Source organism: Scyliorhinus torazame, chromosome 15 (assembly GCF_047496885.1).
Source record: "Scyliorhinus torazame isolate Kashiwa2021f chromosome 15, sScyTor2.1, whole genome shotgun sequence".
In the NCBI taxonomy this organism is placed as follows: Eukaryota; Metazoa; Chordata; class Chondrichthyes; order Carcharhiniformes; family Scyliorhinidae; genus Scyliorhinus; species Scyliorhinus torazame.
Window position 1 is genome coordinate 190,299,887 of NC_092721.1, and position 21,805 is coordinate 190,321,691.

Sequence of the window (21,805 nt, forward strand, 5' to 3'; positions counted from 1 at the left end):
TGGAGCTTTGATATGAGCTTGGCTGTTGTTATGGTGTTGAAGGGGGAACTATGGTCAATAAATAGGAGTCTGATGTAGGAGTCCTTATTGTCAAGATGCTCTTGGGATGAGTGTAGGGCCAGGGAGATGGCGTCTGGTGTGGACCGTTTGTGGTGGTATGCAAATTGCAGTGGATCAAGGCGTTCTGGGAGTATGGAGGTGATGCACTTCATGACCAACCTCTCGAAGCACTTCATTACGACTGAACCCAGGGCCACCGGGCGGTAGTCATTGAGGCACGTTGCCTAGTTTTTCTTTGGCACCAGTACGATGGTGGTCTTCTTGAAGCAGGTGGGGACCTTGGAGTGCACTAGGGACAGGTTAAAGATGTCCGCGAACACATCTGCCAGCTGGTCCGCGCAGGCTCTTAGTGCACGACCAGGGATCCCGCCCGGGCCTGTCGCCTTCAGAGGGTTCACTTTCAGGAAAGCCGATCTGACTTCGGAAGCTGTGATGGTGGGTATGGATGTGTTATGGGCTGCTGGAGCACTCAACAGCAGATCGTTGGTTTCCTGCTATAACCAAGCACAGAATGCATTGAGTTCATCAGGGAGGGGTGCGCTGCTACTGGAGATACTGCTCAACTTCGCTTGTAGCCCGTTATGTTGTTTAGGCCTTGCCACAATGGCCGAGAGTCTGTAACGCTAGTCTGTGACTCTAGCTTGGTCTGATATTCTCTCTTGGCATCTCGATGGCTTTGTGGAGGTAGTACCTGAATTTCTTGTATAGGTCAGGGTCGCCTGACTAGAACGCCTCAGACCTATCCTTCATTAGGGAGTCAATCTTGCGATTGAGCCATGGTTTCCAGTTGGGGAACGTAAGTACTGTTTTCTTTGGGACGCAGTCGTCCACACATTTGCTGATGAAGGTTATGACGGTGGTGGCATACTCATTTAAGTTGGTCACTGAATTCTTAAATATGGACCAGTCCACTGTCTCGAAGCAGTCATGTAGGAGCTCTTCTGTCTCCTCGGACCAGCACTGCACGACTTTCTTAGCTGGAGTCTCCCGTTTACGTTTCTGCTTGTATGCCAGGAGAAGGAGCACCGTCTTATGGTCTGATTTTCCAAAATGCGGTCGGGGGATGGAACGGTAGGCACCCTTGATATTTGAGTAGCAGTGGTCAAGAGTGTTGTCGCCTCTGGTGGGACAGGAGATGTGCTGGTGGAATTTTGTCAGTATACTCTTGCAGTTGGCCTTGTTGAAGTCCCCGCCACGATAAACATGGCCGCCGGGTTTTCTGTTTCGTAGTCGTTTATAACTGTGTATAGTTCGTCCAGCGCCTTCTTCACTTCTGCCTGGGGTGACGTAGACCGCTGTGATAATGGCTGAAGTGAACTCACGTGGAAGGTAGTATGGGCGCCACTTCACAGTCAGGTATTCCAGGTCCGGAGAGCAGTAGATCGCCACATCCAAGCACCAGGAGGAATTGATGAGGAGCCAAACCCCTCTACCCTTCGCTTTGACTGATGACACGTGGGGTGCCCCTGATGAATTGAGAAGCCTTCAGGTTGTATGGCACAGTCTGGTGAGGTTGGGGTGAGCCATGTCTCTGTGAAACAGAGCACACAGTAGTCTCTTACTTCCCTCTGAGAGGTAAGTCTAGCATTAAGTTCATCCAGCTTGTTTTCGATCGCTTGTACGTTTGCCAGGAGTATGCTGGGGAGAGGAGTCTTGAAACCGCATTGCTTCAGTCTCACCTGCAGACCACCGTGTTCCCTCTCTTCCTCGGTCGGCGGCTGTGGCTGGATGGTCCCGGGAGATGATGGGAGAAGTCTGACCTTGTGGAAAGTAGGTGTTTGCGTCATGACTTGCAGAGCGAGCTTCCCACATGGTAAGATGGTGCTAGGGCAGTCCAATTTCACAATTAGGTCAAATGGATGTGGGATTCTTATTTCAATAGTTTAATTCCCGCTGAATGTACTGCTCTGCACCCACACACATAGGAGTCCAATCCAACATGGCAGACAATGCAATTCCGATGCAAGATGGGTGTGCCCACTCTATCCACCACATTAGACCTTAGCGACCAATGAATTTTGAGGTCAATAGCTTTCAACTTCATTGTTGCCATTTGCAAACCATAAGGGCTGGTTTAGCTCAGTGGGCTAGACAGCTGGTTTGTGATGCAGAACAAGGCCCGCAGCGCGGGTTCAACTGCCGTACCAGCTGAGAATTCTGAATTCTCCATCTGTGTACCCGAACAGGTGCCAGGGGATGACGACTAGGGGCTTTCCTCAATGTAAGCTTATTTGTGACAACAAATGATCTTTATCTTTTTTTAAATCTTTACACAATTAATTTTATTATATAATCGCGTTTTCCTTCTCTCACCATTGACTGGAAGTAATGATCGGAAATCATTTTTGTCAGAAGTCTCAGAAAGGCTCTCATTGATGGGTACAGACAGACTTGCTGCTTTGAAGAAGACAGACAGATAAATACAGGGCCTTCAAAACAGTGACTGGAACCAAATAGAATTTCGATAAGCGTGTCGTTTTCATAAAGGACTGCCAATCAAGCCGGGACATGAACAAATCACACAGCATGTTTGCATATGAATTGAATGGTTTTGCAAAGACAAATCCATTTTAGTGCTACAATAAAAGTGCTCCTAATTTAGTTCCAGCCTGGCAACTTTCCCTGAAGCCAGAGGAAATAGAGATATAGGAAATGGAAAATTTACGCCGGATAGGCAGTGGTGGCCGAGGTTGAGACTGAGGCATACGGTCTGGAAGAAAAGGAATAGGCAATCAGCCCCTCCAGTCTGTTCCATCATTCAAATAGATCCCGGGGGTGATTCATATCGTAACTCCACTAACTCACCTTTGTTCTGTAACCCTTAATAGTCTTGCCTCACAAAAATCTGTCAGTCTCAGTTTTGGAGTTTCTTACTCATACCCAACCTCAATAGCGCTTTGGAAAAGAGTGTTCGAGATTTCCACTAACTTCTGTGTGGAGAACTCCTTCATGACATCATCCCTGAATGGACTAGCTGTAATTTTAAGGTTTTGCCGCCCATTATGATGGAAATTGTCCCTCTCTTATCTGCCCTATTCACACATTTCAGTTATCCTTGATTAGAGGATAAAGCACTATTCGCCCATACCCAGGTGAACACTAATAGTTGCAACACTAGTAAAGAACTTCTTTGCTTGGTTCTGAGCAATGAATTTGTTAAATATTCCGACTGTTCACACCGGCAGGATCGTCTGGTTCCGCCGACGGCACACCCCTGCCGCGTGTTCCCTGGTAGCATGGAGTGGATTCAGTGGGAAATCCCATTGACAAAGACGGGATCAGAAGATCCTGCTTCCGGCCAATGGCGGATCACCTCCCACCACCGAGAAACAGATTGCGGAGAGGCCAGACAATCTCACCCTTAGATTTACACCAAAATGACCTGCCTTTGGAAAAACAAAGAGTAAATGCCATTCTGAATCATAGATCTTGTATGCACCTCGCGTGTGGAACGATGATTCTCCCCATAAATTGCAACCCTTCAAGAATCAGCTTGGGAGTGAAAAGGATGTTGATGGGTGAACAATTCACCAAAGTTTCTTCGACAGCACCTTCCACCCCATGACCACTACCATCTAGAAAGACAAGAGCAGTTGATACCTCCCCTCCAAGTACTCACCATCCTGATTTGGAAATATATCACCGTTCCTTCACTGTCACTGGGTCAGAAACCTGGGACTCCCTCCCTCACAGCACTGTGGGTGTACCTGCACCCCAGGAATTGCAGTGGTTCATGAAGGGAACTCACCACTACCCTGCTCAAGGGCAACTAGGGATGGCCAATAAATGCTGGCTTCGTCAGCGATGCCCACATCCCGTTAAAAACAATTTAAAACTAGTTTACCATCTGGAAAAAGGACAGCTCAATAAGTTAGGAGTTCTAAGGACTGACAGATTGAGTTCTGGATAGCAGTAAATGGAAGAGACTTTCCAATTATTTGCTTTGAAAGTAATCCCGCGATGTGATTCTGAAATATCAATTTATTTCCTGATTGTTTGACCAACCTTTAGCAGTCTGACATGTGAAAACATTTCTTAATCCCATTGCTGCCGTCTTAACATTTTCAGCAACAATTAGATGTTCTGGGATTGGGAACTCGAGAGAGGTAGATTTTAACTCCTTCTACACATTGGAAAATGATGGTAGTGCAGTGAGTATCAAAGTAGTTGATCTGCATTGTTCTTACTCTACCGCCACTTTATCTTGAGTCATCTGTTGGGAACCTAGTCACTGGTATTTTAAAACCGCTCTCCAATCCTCTCAGAGTTCACTGTAACCATACAGCACACTGCGACTCTTTGAGCTGTCCAATTAGCCCGACAACCTGCTCTTTTCTGATAGCCCAGCAATATTTCTCCTCTTTCAAACAGATAAACAATTTCCTTTCAAATGTTACAGCTCAATCTGCTTCCACCAGCCTTTTGCCAGAGAAAAAAAAACAGTTGACCGCAACAACCAAATACAAAAGTGGATAACTTCAAGTGTTCTCTTTATTCCACAGATACTCCTTCCCCCTTGCCACGGTTCAGTTTTTCTCGGATCTTATTTCTGATTATGCGCTGACCTCCTTCCCATTTATATTCTTGCTATGTTGCCTGATTTTTGACTTCAGTTTATCTCTCCTGCTCTTCTGTCTCACTTCTGTTAATCCCCTTTTAATCCCGTCCTTGTAGATTTTTCTCTCTTTCAACCACCTTGGCAGGACAGATTTTTAAAAAAATGAAAACTTGTACCAGGATTAGTCCCAGAATACCAGATCTCCATGGCGAGCAATAAATTTAAATGTATAAAATCAAAAATAAATTGCAGTTGAAAACTGGGTGACCTGCCCCCAACGCTCTATTTTCCTATTTGAAATTATTCTGATTTTTACTGAATTGTACATACTATAATGACAAAAAATCTGGCAAGACTAACTCGTGCAGAACTTTAAACTGCATTGGGGTCAGTAGGGAGAGAAAGAGCTTGCATTTATATAATGCCTTCCATGACCTTAGGACGTCCAAATGCTTTTTGCACAGTGTAGTTGTTGTTGCAATCCAGGTAACACAGGCAATTTGGGCACAGCAAACCTCCACATACAGACATGAGAGGGTAGATTCTCCAATGCCCAAAGTCGGTATCAGGGTTTCCGATCGGGTGGAAAATCCTCCACTCCTCACAGCCGGGAGCCAGCCTGGTGTGATTTGGTGCAAGTATTAGTGCAAGTATTATTATTTGAATGGGTGTAAATTGAGAGAGGTGGATACTCAGCGAGAACCTTGGCGTCCTCGTGCATCGGTCACAGAAAATAAGCGCAGATACAGCAGGCAGTAAAGAAGGCAAATGTTATGTTGCCCTTCATAGCGAGACGATTTGAGTATAGGAATAGAGATGTTTTCCTGCAATTGTATAGGGCATTGGTGAGGCCACATCTGGAGTATTGTGTGCAGTTTTGGTTTCCTCATCTGGGGAAGGATGTTCTTGCTATGGAGGGAGTGCAGCGAAGACTTACCAGGCTGATTCCTGGGATGGCGGGACCAGACTGAATAGCACTCACGTGGGTCTCCCAAGAGATCGGAGGACCCGGGTGCTCGCCCACTGAGCAGGGTGGCACTGTTGATGGTACCTGGGCACCCTAGCACTGTGCCTGGCACCGTGGCATTGCCAGCATGGCACTCTGGCAGTGCCATCCGGTGCCAGCTTGGCAGTGCCAAAGTACCCATGTGGCACTGCCAAGGTGCCTGACTTACACTGCCAAGGTGCCAAGCTGTCATTGTTCGCACAGCGGAAGACTAGTGTGCCCTGCGTGGATGGTGCAGGGGGCTGAGGGCTCTCTTATATGCATGTTGGGGCTCGCAGGGTGGGGGGTTCTGGAATTGCATCGGGTGCGCGGGAGTTCAGGCGACATTTAAAAATGGCGTTCCGATCGCTCCCTGCACTGACGAGTTCCGGTGAGCGGAGCTCCTCAGTGCAGGGTATGGGGCTAAGTGCATCCTCAGCTCTCCGTTCCCCTCTGAGGCCCCTGATCTACCTGGGTGGGCATTAGATAGCGCAGTGTTTCTTGGTGCCCTGAGCGGCAGGAAACACCAGGCTAATTGCGTGCCACGGGACTCTGTAGCCATTCGCGTAGATTGCGGTCACAATATTTTGTTATAGAGTAATTATGCTTCTGGGTTTACCTACCTGGGTGTTGAAAGAGTACAGGGAAAAAGAGAAAATTAGGGTTGGTTGGGGGGGGGGGGGGAGAAAAATTACCACAGGAACACAAGTATACATTTTGATTTTGATGTCAAGTTGTCTTTTATGATATGAGGCATTGGGCTTACAGTCTTAAATCTATTCTGATCTTTGAATAGCTTAGTTTCTGGAATATTAGAGCCCCCAAACAAATCAGTCAGCTCAGCTTTTCCTTAAGCTGCCAGAAGCCGAAATATTAAAAATACCTGGTTTTGAAAATGTTTTAAAGTTGCACAATGAGATTATCTCACAGCAGACAGTGCAGCTGTTGCTGCAGTACCCGTGTTGGTGCCTGATCTGGTCCCTTTCAAAATCTAAAATAATAGATCTACATTTGAAAAAGCATATTCGTCCTGGACGCCCCCATAGCCATGAACTCTTAATCTCCAGGGTGGGCAAAAAATAATTTGGACTCACCGTTATTCACCAAAACATGAAGTAAGGCGTTCTTTGCTTTGAAGCGTTGGACAAACTGCCGTATGGACTGCAGCGAAGCAAGTTCAAGGTACATAAACTCCACTGCGAAGGAAAATAAAAAAAATTACATTTCCGCCATTAAAATGTTGTTAACAAATCTCATCAGCGTATACTAAATGTAAATGTCGCCACAGACCCAGAGGACCATAGGCTGCTCTCTCCTTCGAGAGCTGACTGGCGGTGATTTAATCTGAGGGTTACGTTGTAACACATTATATGCTTTGCAGATACACCCAGAAGCATGGGGCCGGATTCTCTGTTCTTGAGGCTATGTGCCGACGCTAACGGAGGGTCCACGGTGTTTCACAATGGGAAAATCGGCATGATACCCTCGCCGATTCCGATACCATTGAGGGGGCGAGCACTGTCGCCGCGTGAAACGCCTGTGGAACGCGCGGAAAATGTTCGGCGAATCACCGGGACGTGCTGAACATGCACAGGGTTGACAAGCTGCAGCTGGCTAATGATGCTCCAACGGCGTTGCGACTGCGCGCGGCCCGATGATGCCGATTTGGAGGGGGTGGAGCATCGCGACCCGGCGTCAAACCAGCGCCTGCCCCGATTTTGGGGTCCGGAGCCATTCTCCGCCCTGATCGCCATTCCCGATTTCAGTGTCGGGCAACGGAGAATCTTGCCCATGATGTATCACAGTCATTAAACATTTCACAGAATAATTGCTTTTCTTTTGCTAGGTTAATGGTGAAAAGTTGATTACCATCCAAATTTTGAAGGAAAAAAACAGTATACCCACACAACGAACATGCAAATTAGGAAGAGTCGGCCTCTCGGCCCCTCGAGCCTGCTCCACCATTCAATAAGATCATGGCTAATCTGAATGTAACCTCAACCCCACATTTCTGCCTACCCCCCTGATAATCTTTCCCCCCCCCCCCCCTTGCTTATCAAGAATCTATCAAACTCTGCCTTAAAAATATTCAAATGCTGCTTCACCACCTTTTGTGGAAGAGAGCTCCAAAGACCGATTAGCCTCTGAGGGGAAAGAATTCTCCACATCTCAGTCTTATTTTTAAACTATGACCCCTGGCTCTAGGTTCTCCAACAAGAGGGAACAAACAGCATGATGGCAGAGTGGTTAGCACTGCTGCCTCACAGCTCCAGGGACCCGGGTTCAATACCGGCCTTGGGCGACTGTCTGTGTGGAGTTTGCACGTTCTCCCCATGTGTGCGTGGGTTTCCTCCGGGTGCTCTGGTTTCCTCCCACAGTCCAAAGATGTGCCGGTTAGGTGGATTGGCCATGCTAAATTGCCCTTAGTGTCCAAAAGATTAGGTTAGGTGGGGTTACTGGGTTAAGGGGATAGGGTGGGGGCCTGACCCTAGGTGGGGTACCTTTCGGTGCAGACCCGATGGGCCAAGTCGCACTGTAGTGATTCTTTTTTTAAATAAATGTTGAGTACCCAATTATTATTATTTTTTCTCCAATTAAGGGGCAATTTAGCATGGCCAATCCACCTAACCTGCACATCTTTGGGTTATGGGGGTGAAACCCACGCAGACATGGGGAGAATGTGCAAACTCCACACAGACAGTGACCCAGTGCCGGGATTCGAACCCGGGTCCACAGCGCCGCAGTCCCAGTGCTAACCACTGCGCCACAAACTGCCCCACTGTAGGGATTCTTTGATTCTATATTTTCCACATACACCCTGTCCAGACTCCTCAGATTCTTATATGTTTCAATCAAGTCGCCTCTTAATCTCCTAAACTCCAGCAGATACAACCCCAGCCTGTCCAACCTTCCCTCATAAGACAACCCTCCTATCCCAGGTAATAGTCTAATAAACCTTATCTAAACTGTTTCCAATGCATTTCCATCCTTCTTTAAATAAAGAGACCAATACTATGCACAGTACTCCAGCTGTGGTCTCATAATGCCCTGTATAACAAGGATAATCTCCCAACCTTTGTAATAGAAGCAAAATACTGCGGATGCTGTAAATCTGAAACAGAAACAGAAAATGCTGGAATAACTTAGCAGGTCTGGCAGCATCTTTGGAGAGAGAAACAGAATTAAAGAGTTAAAGTTTCAAGTTTGTATGATTCTCTGTCAGAGCTGAAGAGAAGTAGAAACGTGATGGGTTTTATACTGTTGAAGAGAGGGGATGGAGGAACATAGAAGATCAGGGATAGGTGGGACCTCAGGAGAGAATTGACAAAGGTATTATGGACATGAGACAAAGGGAGTGTTCACAGTACTGTTAAAGACTAAGGGAGGTATTAATAGTGGCATTAGGTAAGATAACAGAATGTGTTTATAACAGAACAAGGGTCAGTGCTCTCTAAAAGCAAAACATAGGAACAAGTTAAGACTGGTCCTGTGGGGAGGAGGAGGAACTGGGGTTCAGCGGGGATGGATTGATGGGGAAAATGTAATATATCAAAATAGAGGACAAGAGTTCATGGTCTGAAGTTGTTGAGCTCAATGTGAACTGAGGCAGCACAGCAGTCAACACAGATACCTCACAGCGCTCGGGACCCAGGTTCAATTCCATCATTGGGTGACTGTCTGTGTGGAGTTGGCACGTTCTCCCTGTGTCTGCGTGGGTTTCCTCCGGATGCTCCGATTTCCTCCCACAATCTAAAGATGTGCAGGTTGGTGAATTGGCCACGCTAAATTGCCCCTTAGTGTCCAAAGATGTGCAGGTTGGGGGTGGGTCGCGGGTTGGGGTGCGATGTGGGCCTGGGTGGGACACTCTTTCGGAGGGTTGGTGGAGATTCGATGGGCTGAGTGGATTCCTTCTGCTCTGTACGGGTTCTATGGATGAGGTCTAGAAGGCTGTAGAGTGCCCAATCAGAAGATGAGGTGCTGTTCCTCCAGTTTATGTTGGGCATCACTGGGACAATGTAGCATGCTGAGGACAGAAATGTGGGCATGAGAGCAAGATGGCGAATTGGAATGGCAAGAGGCAGGAAGGTCAGGGTCATGCTTGCTAACTGAGCAAAGGTGTTCCTCAAAGCGGCCACCCAGGCTACATTTATTCTCTTCAATGGTCACCACATTATAGGAAGGACATAATTGCTCTGGAGAGGGTGCAGAGAAGATTTACAAGAATGTTGCCAGGGCTTGAAAATTGCAGCCATGAGGCTAGGGTTGTTTACCTTAGAACAAAGAAGGCTACGGGTGACCTAATTAAGGATGGATAGGGTAGACAGGAAAGACCTGTTTCCCCTTGCTGAGGGGTCAATTATAATTATAATAATTTATTATTGTCACAAGTAGGCTTACATTAACACTGCAATGAAATTACTGTGTAAATTATCAGGGGACATAGATTTATGGTGATTGATAGAAGGAATTTCACACAAAGGGTGGTGGGGGTCCAGAATTTGCTGCTTATGTTGGTGGTTGAGGCTGAACCCCTTGACTCATTTAAAAGGTACCTGGATCTTCATCTGAATTGCTGTAACCTGCAAAGCTACAGGCCAGGTGCTGGAAAATGGGATAGAAATGAGTGGCTGCTGTACACACAATGGGCTGAATGGCTTCTTTCGGTGCTGTACTTTTCTATGGTTCTATCTAAAGGAGACCTCTATTTTTGTTTTCAATTCCCATTGCAATAAACAACAACGTTTATTACCTTCCCCAATTACTTGCTGTGCCTGCAATTCACGCACAAGGACACCCAGATTCCTCTGCATCTCAGAGCTCTGCAATCTCTCACCATTTAGACAATATATGCTGCTTTTTTACTCTTCCTACCAAAATGAACAACTGCACATTTTCCCACATTATAACTCATTCGCTCGATCTTTGCTCACCCACTAAGCCTATCTATATCCCCTTGTAGCCTCCTTAAGTCCTCTTCACGACTTACTCTCCTCCCTCTTTTTAATAACTAAAGTCTGTAGATGCTTGCGATAATGACGACCACTTTCTGTTTAGGATAGTTTGGGGCTATATTTTACTCATTTTTTAATCACCTATCAGTGAGCAGCTCCAGGACAGACAGGAGCTGGGAGGTTGGCGCGCGAGCCAATACTGTGGTTCCTGGAATTTCCTCTCGAAGTGAAGGGAGCCAGTGAAACATACCCACCCATCTTTGGACAGGCATATTGATCGATCTTTATGACAAATGAAGAATATCATCCATTGTCTTTTTTTCCCCCTCAGTTCTTTGTACCTTAGCAACTTAGGGCTGTAAGAATGCCAATGTATGCCAGAAGTGAAGTAAGAGTATAAGGGGGCCCACAGTCTGTGATTTCAGACAGGTTTAGTTACGATGCCAAGCAAAAAAGGCAAATTTTAAATTTTAAAAAAAGCTTCTTTAACTGCACTGAAAGCATCTGATACCACACTGCAGCTGCAAGTGCCTGAGGCCCTACACTCGTATAGGTCCCCGAAGCCAGCAGTTGCAGTGCCCATGGGAGCCTGCCAGTTGCGGCTTTCTGCCCTTCCCCAGAGAACAACTCTTTAGCCCTTCCAGGCATCCTTGTCAGGAGCCAGCCAAACAAATTACAGCACATTAGTTTACCCAGGAAAATCTGGGGTTGGGAGGGGGCAGGGTGGTCAGCGTTGGAAGGCCTGAAGCCTTCCTTGCACCGCGATTCGAGCAATAATCACAACTGAGCATTCATATCCAGCCCACAATATCGGTCATGATAAACGCAAGGCCCAGGTTTGACACGTCTCGCAGAAGCGGAGTCACAGAAAAATACAGTGCAGAAAAGGCCCCTTGGCCCATCGAGTCTGCCTGTCCTAATCCCATTTGCCAGCACTTGGCCTCGAATGTAAAGACGTGCCAAGTGCTCATCCAGGTACTTTTTAAAGGATGTGAGGCAACCCGCCTCTACCACCCTGATCGGCTCCAGCAACTGAAAAGACTCTAAAATTACTCGACCCCAGGAGTGGTGAGTGTATTCTACAGTCCACAGAAATCCCCAATTAGCCAAGTGTTGAGGAAGGGTGGTTGGGAATTGTGTAAAATTGTGTAAACCTAAAAATATCTGTTCTGTCATTGTCGTCTCTTTCTTCCATAGCATAGTAACTGGTTATGTGTGCATGTTGGCAGGTCTGGTTAATTTCATCCCTTCCTAAATAAAATTTGGTCTTTTGGGTCACTCCCTCGTCTCTCTCTTTTCATTCTGGTGAATCACAGAACTAGAACACAATTCCGGAGTCTAAAACCGCAGGGGGTTCGGGCACCTCGAAAACACTCACTCAAGTGGGTTCACTGGTCAGGCATAAACAGTGGCTCACTCTCTCCTGTGAAATAGTCCCAGTGGCCTGCTACCTCCACCTGCAGGAGAGGCACACACGCCCAAGAGTGGTAGCTGAGACCACCATGTGTGGAGCAAAAGACTTCTCAAGGAGCTCAGCATAACAATCGACATGCACTGCATGGGAGGTTCATTCAAAATAATTTTATATAGTTGGGAGGGGGGGTGGAAGAAAAGACATGATAAAAAAAGAAATACCTGCGTGTATATCTCTCAGAAACAGAAACACGTGAGCACGGTGGCCCAGTGGTTACCATTGCTGCCTCACGGCGCCAAGGTCCCAGGTTCGATCCCGGCTCTGGGTCACTGTCCATGTGGAGTTTGCACATTCTCACCGTGTTTGCGTGGGTTTTGCCCCCACAACCCAAAGATGTGCAGGGTAGGTGGATTGGCCACGCTAAATTGCCCCTTATTTGGGAAAAATTAATTGGGTACTCTAAATTAAAAAAAAAAAGAAACAGAAACAGAAAATAGGAGCAGGAGGAGGCCATTCGGCCCTTCTAGCCTGCTCCGCCATTCATTGTGATCACGGCTGATCATTCAACCTAATATAGTCTAATCCTGCTTTCCCCCCCTATCCTTGATCCCCTTCACTCTAAGTGCTAGATTTAAGTGCTATATCTAGAAAACGTACAGGGCGAGATTTACCGATCACCCCGCCGCTCTTGCATGAACCTACGATCAGAGAAAACTAAACAAGTACTTTTGGTGTTGTCACCAGATCACAGAATTGCAATGGCACAGAAGAAGGCCATTTGGCCCATCATCTCTGCACTAGTTCTCCGAACGAGCAATTCAACGAGAACCCAGCAACTCACCCGGTGACGCTACACATTCCTTCTTTTCAAATAACAGTCTAATTCCCTTCTGAATGCTTCAGCTGACCCTTCCTCCACCACACTCTCTAGCAGTGCTTTCCAAACCATAACCACCCGCTGCACAAAGAAGTTTCACCTCATACCACTTTGGTTTCTTTTATTAATTACTTGAAATCGGTGCCATCTTGTACTTGATCCTTTCACGGTTGGGAACAGTTTCTCCCGATCTACTCTGTCTAGACCCCTCATAATTTTGAATGCCTCTTTCAAATCTCCTCTCAGCCTTCTTTTCTCTAAGGAAAAAAGATCCAACTTCTCCGATCTATTTTCGTTCCTGTAATTCCTCATCCCTGGAATCATTCTGGTGAATCTTTTCTGCACCCTTTCTAATTGCCTTCGCATCCTCCCTAAAGTGCAGCGCCCAAAACTGGACGCAATACTCCAGCTGAGGCCAAACTAGTGATTTGTACAAATACAGCATAACCTTCTTGCACTTGTGTTTTATACCCCGATCAATAAAGCCCAGGATACTGTACGCTTTATTAACCGTTGTCTCTCAATCTGTTCTGCAATGATTATTTCACCCTGGTCTCTCTGCCCCCCCACCTCTTAAGAGTTGTACCTTTTTGTTTGACATTGTGTCTCCTCCATGTTCTTCTTCCCAAAATGAATCACCTCACACATCTCTGCATTGAACGTCATCTGCCACCTGTCTGCCCACTTCACCAACCTGTCTTTGTCCTTTTGAAGTTCTACACCATCCTCCTCATGGTTCAACGTTTCCTAGTATTATATCATTCATAAATGTTGTCATTGTTCCCTGAACACCAAGTCCTAGGTCATTAATACACATCAGGTAAAGCAAGGGTCCCAATACTGAACACTGGGAACTCCACTCCAAACCTTTCTCCAGCACGAAAAAAAAACCCGTGAACCACTACCATGTTTCCTGTTACTCAGCCAATTCTGTATACATGTTCTTACTGTCCCTTTTATTCCTTTGCTCACAAGTCTACTGAGTGGTACTGCATTAAATGTCTTTTGCAAATCCATCAGCAGCATTGCCTTTATCGACCCTCTTTGCTACCTTTTCCAAAAACTCCAGCAAGTTAGTTAAACATGGCTTTCCCTTAAGAAATTCAAGCTGCTTTTCCTTCGTTAACCAGCATTTGTCCGTGGTACAATTAATTTTCTCCCAAGTTATAGTTTCTAATTGCTGCTGTAATGTAAGAAACATGGCAACCAATTGACGCACAGCAAGATCCCATAAACAGCAATGTGATCATGAGCAGATGATCTACTTTTGTGATTGATGAGATATTGGCCAGGCCTTTGAAGTGGTGCCACAGGAGGGCAAACTGTTTAATAAATAATCTGAAAGACAGCATCTCCAACAGTGCGGCACTCACTCAGTACTGCACTGGAGTGTCAACCTGGATTTTAATGCTCAAGAAGGAATTGAATCCACAGCCTTCTGACTCATAGGTGAGAGGGGTAACAACTGAACAATGGCTGACACCAGAGGGAATTTAGGTGTGCAGAGGACACCTCAGTACTCTTATAATAAGCAAAATAGTGGGGTTTTTAGAATCTGAAGAAGAGATTGCCAGAAAAACTCAGCAGGTCTGGCAGCATCTGTAGGGGGAGAAAACAAGTAATGTTTGGAGACTATGTGGCTCTTCATCAGAGCTAAAAAGAGGGAGGAATACATTAGTTGTCGTCAGGAGACAAGATGTAGCAATGCTAAGGACAAAAGACAGGTGACCTGGTGTGGGACGGAGGTGGGGTGGGGACAGAGAGCAAGGAAAGAGGGGTATTGCATTGAGGCAATAAATGCCTGGAGGTTTATTTAAGGTATACGATGGAGGAGAAAGGTGACAGTCTGAAGTTGTTGAACTCAATGTTGAGACTTGAGGGCTGTAACATGCCTGATAGGTAGATCAGATGCTGTTCCTCCTTTAATACTCTTCACCAAGGGTGACCCACCCATCTTCTTCAAAATCCTTTCCACGAAAGTGAATTAATATATACTTTTACAGAGTTCTTTCAGCTTCAAATTCTACCTCACTTTAATCACCCAAACACAAAAGGCTATGTAATGAAATGTTTCGACAATAGTTCAGGATATGCCATTCAGCCACTTTAGTCATGCAGAGCAAGATGAAATTTAACAGTCAGCTGTGTAAAATGTCTCGCTGTCAAAAGTCTAGCAATATTCTCAATACTAAATTTAATTATGTAGGACGGCTTATCTGGGGACTGATGAGAGCAGATTCCATGATGTGGTGAATTACATAGGGTCTGTGGAAGGAATGTGCACAATGGTTTTAATGCCTTCTTCAGCTACATTAATCCTTTCATAGAATTTACAGTGCAGAAGGAGGCCATTCGGCCCATCGAGTCTGCACCGGCTCTTGGAAAGAGCACCCTACCCAAACCCACACTTCCACCCTATCCCCATAACCCAGTAACCCCACCCAACACTAAGGGCAATTTTGGACACTAAGGGCAATTTAGCATGATCAATCCACCTAACCTGCACATCTTTGGACTGTGGGAGGAAACCGGAGCACCCGGAGGAAACCCACGCAGACATGGGGAGAACGTGCAGACTCCGCATAGACAGTGACCCAAGCCGGGAATCGAACCTGGGATCCTGGAGCTGTGAAGCAATTGTGCTAACTACTATGCTACCGTGCTGTTTAGAAAAATGACGCGCGACAACGCAGAATTGCCGAGCAGAAGCTTATAGCCAAGTTCCGCACACATGAGTGCGGCCTCAACTGGGACCTGGGATTCATGTTGCATTAGATTCATCCCCCACCATCTGGCCTGCAAAATCCTACCAACTGTCCTGGCTTGACACAATTCACACCTCTTTAACCTGGGGTTACCCCATCTCTGGATCTGTAAAGATTTAATCACCTGCTAATGCTCGCATTCCAAGCATTGTCTGGCATCTTTGAATCTGTCTATATATATATGTTTCTGGAACATACCTCTGCATTCACCTGAGGAAGGAGCAGCGCTCCGAAAGCTAGTGACATCGAAACAAACCTGATGGACTTTAACCTGGTGTTGTAAGACTTCTTACTGTGCTCACCCCAGTCCAACGCCGGCATCTCCACATCATAGAAAAATGATGGAAGAAGCCTTTCCCGTAAAGATCATTGCTTTAAAACGAAAGAATATAAGCAGAAGTAGGCCATATGGATCCTTGAACCTGCTCTGTCATGGCTGACCAACGACCTCAGCTCCACTTTTCCAGCTGATCCCCATATCCTTTGATTCCCTTAAGAGTCCAAAAATCTATTGGTCTCATCTTGCCTCAACGACTGGGTATCCAGAGGAGGAAAGAATTCCAAATATTTGCAGCTTCCAGTGAAGAACATCCTTCTCATCTCAGCCTGAAACCTTCCTCCCCTAGTTCTCACAAAAGTGTAATTTGGCAGAAGGAGGCCATTCGGTCCATCGTGTCTGCACCGGCTCACCAAACGAACATTATGCCTTAGTGCCATTCCCCTGCTTTTCCCCCATACCCTTTCACGTTGTTTCTATTTAGATAATAACCTGAGGCCCTCTTGAATGCCCTGATTGAACCCGCCTACACCACACTTCCAGGCTGTGCATTCCAGGCCTGAACCACTCACTGGGTGAAAAGGTTTTTTCTCACATCACATTTGCTTCTTTTGAAAGCCACTTTAAACCTGTGCCCTCTCGTTCTCGATCCTTTTCCAAGCAGGAACAGTTTCTCCCTGTCTACTCTGACCAGCACCCTCCCACGATTTTGTACACCTCTGTCAAAAGGCGGCTCGCCTGCGATATGATCCCAGGCCCTCTCACATACTCTCTTAACCAAGCACTCAAAGCAAGAATCATACCCTGAGACCAACGGTTCTAGTCTCTCCAGACAGGAGAAACAGCCTCTCAGTTTCCACCCTGTCAAGCCTGTCATGATATTTAGATCAGCATATCATGGTGCAATCAAACACACACTGATGGACAAGCAGTAGGGCCAACCAACACACACACAACATCGCAGCCAATCACCAGTGAGAGCACACGCACTATAAAAACAGGGGACACTACAGTTCCCGCTCATTCCAGCAGCAGCCAGCTCAGAGCATCAAGCTCAGAGCCTGCCACTCAGACATTCACCATGTGCTGAGTGCCTCACCCAGATAGTGATAGGACAGGGTCCACAGATTAGCTGGTAATGCACGTACCCAAGTTAGCAGTGTGCTGTTACAGTTGAGTAGTTAATAAAATTGAGTTACACCATCTCCAGCCGTGTTGGATCGTTTGTACACCAGAACACCCAACACGACAAAGCCCACTTGGAATCATACATTTCACCTCTCATTCTTCCAAACTCCAGAGAGCAATGGCTCATTCTACTTATCTCTGATCCCAGGAATTCATCCACTGAACTTTCATTCACCTCTTCAATGTCCTTTACATTGGATTCTACACACCATACCACTACAAAATTAGCACCGTGTTCATGGACTGGGCCTTGAAATTTTCATTTACTGGGTGTGGGAGCACTGGCTCGGCCACCATTTATTGCCCATCCCTAGTTGCCCTTCAGAAGGTGGTGGCGAGTTGCCTTCTTGAATCGCTGCAGTCCTTGAGGTGTAGGTACACCCACAGTGCTGTTAGGGAGAGAGTTCCAGGATTTTGCCCCAGCAACAGTGAAGGAACGGCGATATATTTCCAAGTCAGGGTGGTCAATGACTTGGAGTGGAACCTCCAGGTGGTGGGGTTCCCAGATATCTGTTGCTCTTGTCCTTCTAGATAGATGGTAGTTGGCGTGGGTTTGGAAGGTGCTGTCTAAGGTACCTTGGTGAGTTACTGCAGTACGTCTTGTAGATGGTACACACGGCTGCCACTGTTCATTGGTGGTGGAGGATTTGAATGTTTGTGGAAGGGGCAGCAATCAAGCGGGCTGCTTTGTCCTGGATGGTGTCAAGCTTCTTGAGTGTTGTTGGGCTGCACTCATCCAGGCAAGTGGAGAGTATTCCATGACACTCCTGACTTGTGCCTTGCAGATGTTGGTCAGGCGTTGGGGGGGGTGAGTTGCTCGCCTTAGGATTCCTAGTCTTTGACCTGCCCTGGTAGCCACAGTATTAATGTAGCTAGTCCAGTTCAGTTTCTGATCAATGTTTGAACCAAGGCTGGAATGAGGTCAGGAGCTGAGTGACCCTGGCGGAATCCAAACGGAGCATCTGTGAGCAGTTAATTTCAGAGTAAGTGCCGCTTGATAGCACTGTTGATGACTCCTTCCATCACTTTGCTGATGATGGAGAGTAGACTGATATGAAATAAAATGAATGAAATGAAAATCGCTTATTGTCACAAGTAGGCTTCAAATGAAGTTATTGTGAAAAGCCCCTAGTCGCACATTCTGGCACCTGTTCGGGGAGGCCGGTACGGTAATTGATCCCGCGCTGCTGGCCTTGTTCTGCTTTACAAGCCAGCTGTTTAGCCCACTGTGCTAAACCAGCCCCTGGCTGATAGGGTGGTAAGTGGCTGGGTTGGATTTATCCTGCTTCTTGTGTACATGACGCACCTGGGGAATTTTCCATGTTGCCAGGTAGATGCCAGTGTTGTAGCAGTACTGGAACAGCTTGGCTAGGGATGCGGCAAACTCTGGAGCACAAGTCTTCAGTCCTATTGCTGGGATATTGTAAGGACCCATAACCTTTGCCGTATCCAGTGCCTTCAGTCGTTTCTTGATATCACGTGGAGTGAATTGTATTGGCTGAAGACTGACATCTGAGATGCTGGGGACCTCTGGAGGAGACCGGGATAGATCATCCACTAGGCACTTCTGGCTGAAGATTGTTGCAAATGCCTCAGCCTTATATTTAGCACATAGGTGCTGGGCTCCTCCATCATTGATATTCGGGATCTTTGTAAAGCCTCCTCCTCCAGTGAGTTGTTTAATTGTCCACCATTATTCACAGCTGGATGTGGCAGGACTACAGAGCTTAGATCTGATGCGTCCGTTGTAGAATCGCTCACCTCTGTCTGTGACTTGCTGGCTATGCTGTTCGGCACACAAGTAGTCCTGTGTTGTAGCTTCACCAGGTCAACACCTCATTTGCCATGCCTGATGTTGCTCCTGGCATGCTCTCCTGCACTCTTCATTGAAATGCTCCAGGGTTGAACATAGTGTACTTACAGGAGTTGATTTGGCTTCCTTACATTACTAATAACATCTCAAATGTGGTAAAAAAGTGGTTGAGTGTAAGGAAAATGCTAAAACATTCCTTTAATAGAACCCAGAAATCTCTTATGGCTTTGTTCAAAGTTAAGCAGATGATAGGCTGTTTTACAGTGACAAGAGCATAATGCCAAGTAGCCACACGGATTATTCAGATGCTGAGCTGAAGCTGTGATTAATCTAGCCTGCTAAATCTGCTGCTGCTGATTGTCGGGTATTTGTAAAACAGATATATAAAATGTCAGCTTTTCTTTCTCTTCCTTTTATCTCATGTTTTTCACATTTTGAAGTCTGATGAAAAATGTCAGACGTAACAGTTACATAAACTTTGTTTTCAAAAACCTTGCATTTGCATTGAACCTCGTCATATTGTTGAAGTATCCACGTACAGCGTTTTTCAACCAGCGAATCCTCTACAGATCTTAAGGACTGGTCTTTGCAAGAATCTGGGTACAGGATGTTGTGTTATGCTTCTTCGTGTAGCATCAGCTCCTTCCTTGATGTATGCTTTGACAAAGGAAGGTCCAGACTTTGTAATGAGCTCAATATGTTCATTGAACTATTAACACAGTTCTTAAATGAGTTTGACTCTCCTGCTAATATAACTGCAGTAACTCAGTCTCTCTTTACCAGCCTGCTCTAAGCCACGTGCTGGATGTGATGCTGTTGATCAACCCTGATGTACTCTCTAGATGTCTGTCTGTGGAAAGAGGCAGAGCATGTGTGCCCTGTCCTTTTATATGGGTCGTGTAATGCCCCCTTGTGGTAATGCCACCTCTGGGTGTCTTGACTGCTCATTGGTTGTGTCCTAGTCTAAGTGTTCATGTTTGCATATCATGACATCTCCGGTGCTCTCTCTAGTGTTTACTTAGTTGTAGTGTATTTACATTAACCCCTTGCGTAAATACAGTGATGCATATCACCATACAGGGGTTTTGCCAATTAATGATTGCTTAGTTTCTCTCTCCACAGATGTTTCTTGACCCAGGTATTTCCAGCATGTTCTATTCATATTCCAGGCATCCAACATCCGCAGTAACTTGCTTTTTAATGGTGCTGCTTTCACTGACATCTCTCATCCAGGAATGTCTGTTCCTCTCTCCAATGGGATTTCAGTTTGTCTGTTGTTTTTAAACCTCGTTCACCTACGTTGCTTCCGGTTTCCCTTCTCTTTTGTTTCCCATCAGGTAGAACCCGTTACATCGCTCACGTTTCCCGACTCTGACGAATGATCGCCAATTCGACACATAACTGCTTCTCACTCCACACAGGCTTCCTGACCTGCTGAACACTTTCTGCTTTTATTTCAGATTTCCAGGACTTGCAGTATTTTCTTTGTGTCGAGGTGGTGCCAGGTACAGATTAATAATCCAGGCAATGTAAATCCAACAAAATAAAAATGTTAAACGCAGGAGTTTGAAGATCCACCAGTAAAACAGCTTACATCAGACATTCAGGGCGGGATTCTCCGACCCCCCCACCAGGTCGGAGAATCCCCTGGGGGCGGCGCGAATCCCGCCCCGCCGCCGGCTGCTGTATTCTCTGGCGCCAGTTTTCGGGCGGGGGCGGGGTTCACGCCACGCCGGTCGGGGGCCGTTGGCAGTGGCCCCCTGACAATTCTCCGAGCCCCGATGGTCTGAGCGGCCGGCTGTTTTTGGCCAGTCGCGCCACCGTGGGTTACGCATGGTCTCACACGCGGGACCTGGTAGGTAAGTCGACGAGGGCGGTCCTCGGTGGGGGGGGGCCCCAGCGGTTCCACGCATGCGCGAGATCACGCCGGCCCTTCAGCGCATGTGCAAACTCGCGCAGTCCCTTCAGCGCCCGCATTTTCGGAAGCTGATGACACCGGAGTGGGTGGCGCCGGCTCTCCCGCTGGAGTGGGGACTTAGTCCCCAGAAGGGAGAATCCCGCTGTCAGTATTGGAATCCACAAACACTCAACTGTTTCATTAATGGCCTTCAGGCTATCCTTGCCCCGTGCCTCCAAACCCACAAAATAATAATAATCTTTACTGTCACAAGTAGGCTTACATTAACACTGCAATGAAGTTACTGTGAAAAGCCCCTAGTCGCCACATTCCGGCACCTGTTCGGGTACACAGAGGAAGAATTCAGAATGTCCAAATCACCTAACAGCACATCTTTTGGGAATTGTGGGAGGAAACCGGAGCTCACGGAGGAAACCCACGTAGACACAGGGAGAACGTGCGGACTCCGCACCGACAGTGACCCAAGACGGGAATCGAACCTGGAACACTGGCGCTGTGAAGAAACAGTGCTACCCACTGTGCTACCCATGCATCCCATGTATCCACCGAAGTAGTCAAGTGGGTAACTCAGAAATGACCCAAAATGCATAAATAAAATAAAAGGAAACTCATAACAGTACATAGGCAGACAACAATGAACACTTTCGGTTCAGTTTTCACCCCTTTTCCTGATCTATTGATTGCATGGAACATTTTAATACATTAAAGGCGCTATATGAATGCAAACTGATGTTGTTGTTTGAGCTGGTGCAGAGTTCAAGTGTGAATCTATGCAGTTATTGTCAGTGGGCTGTTCAACTGTAGGCGCCTTCACTACTGGCAGGCCCATCACAGGCACAACAGTTCGAATGGCTTCCGTCTGTTTCATAAATTTCCAATGATTTATTTTCTCACTCGATATCTTCACGCATGCACTTCCTGGTGAAGTTAGATATGGTAGTTATTCAGTGGCTGATCGTTAGCTCTTGACTACCTCGGAGACCAGCACGCAGGTCTCA

General features: G+C 46.6%; 1 protein-coding gene across 3 annotated transcripts in view; it reads right to left on the reverse strand.

Annotated features, from left to right (window-relative positions):
* The window catches only part of dhrsx (dehydrogenase/reductase (SDR family) X-linked), a 326,269-nt gene that overhangs the window by 95,313 nt on the left and 209,151 nt on the right, over positions 1–21,805 (reverse strand). For all 3 annotated transcript variants that reach the window (XM_072477317.1, XM_072477319.1, XM_072477320.1), the window contains one exon: positions 6,698–6,799. In XM_072477317.1, coding sequence (XP_072333418.1) covers positions 6,698–6,799 — 102 coding nt within the window. The remainder of the gene's footprint in view (positions 1–6,697; positions 6,800–21,805) is intronic.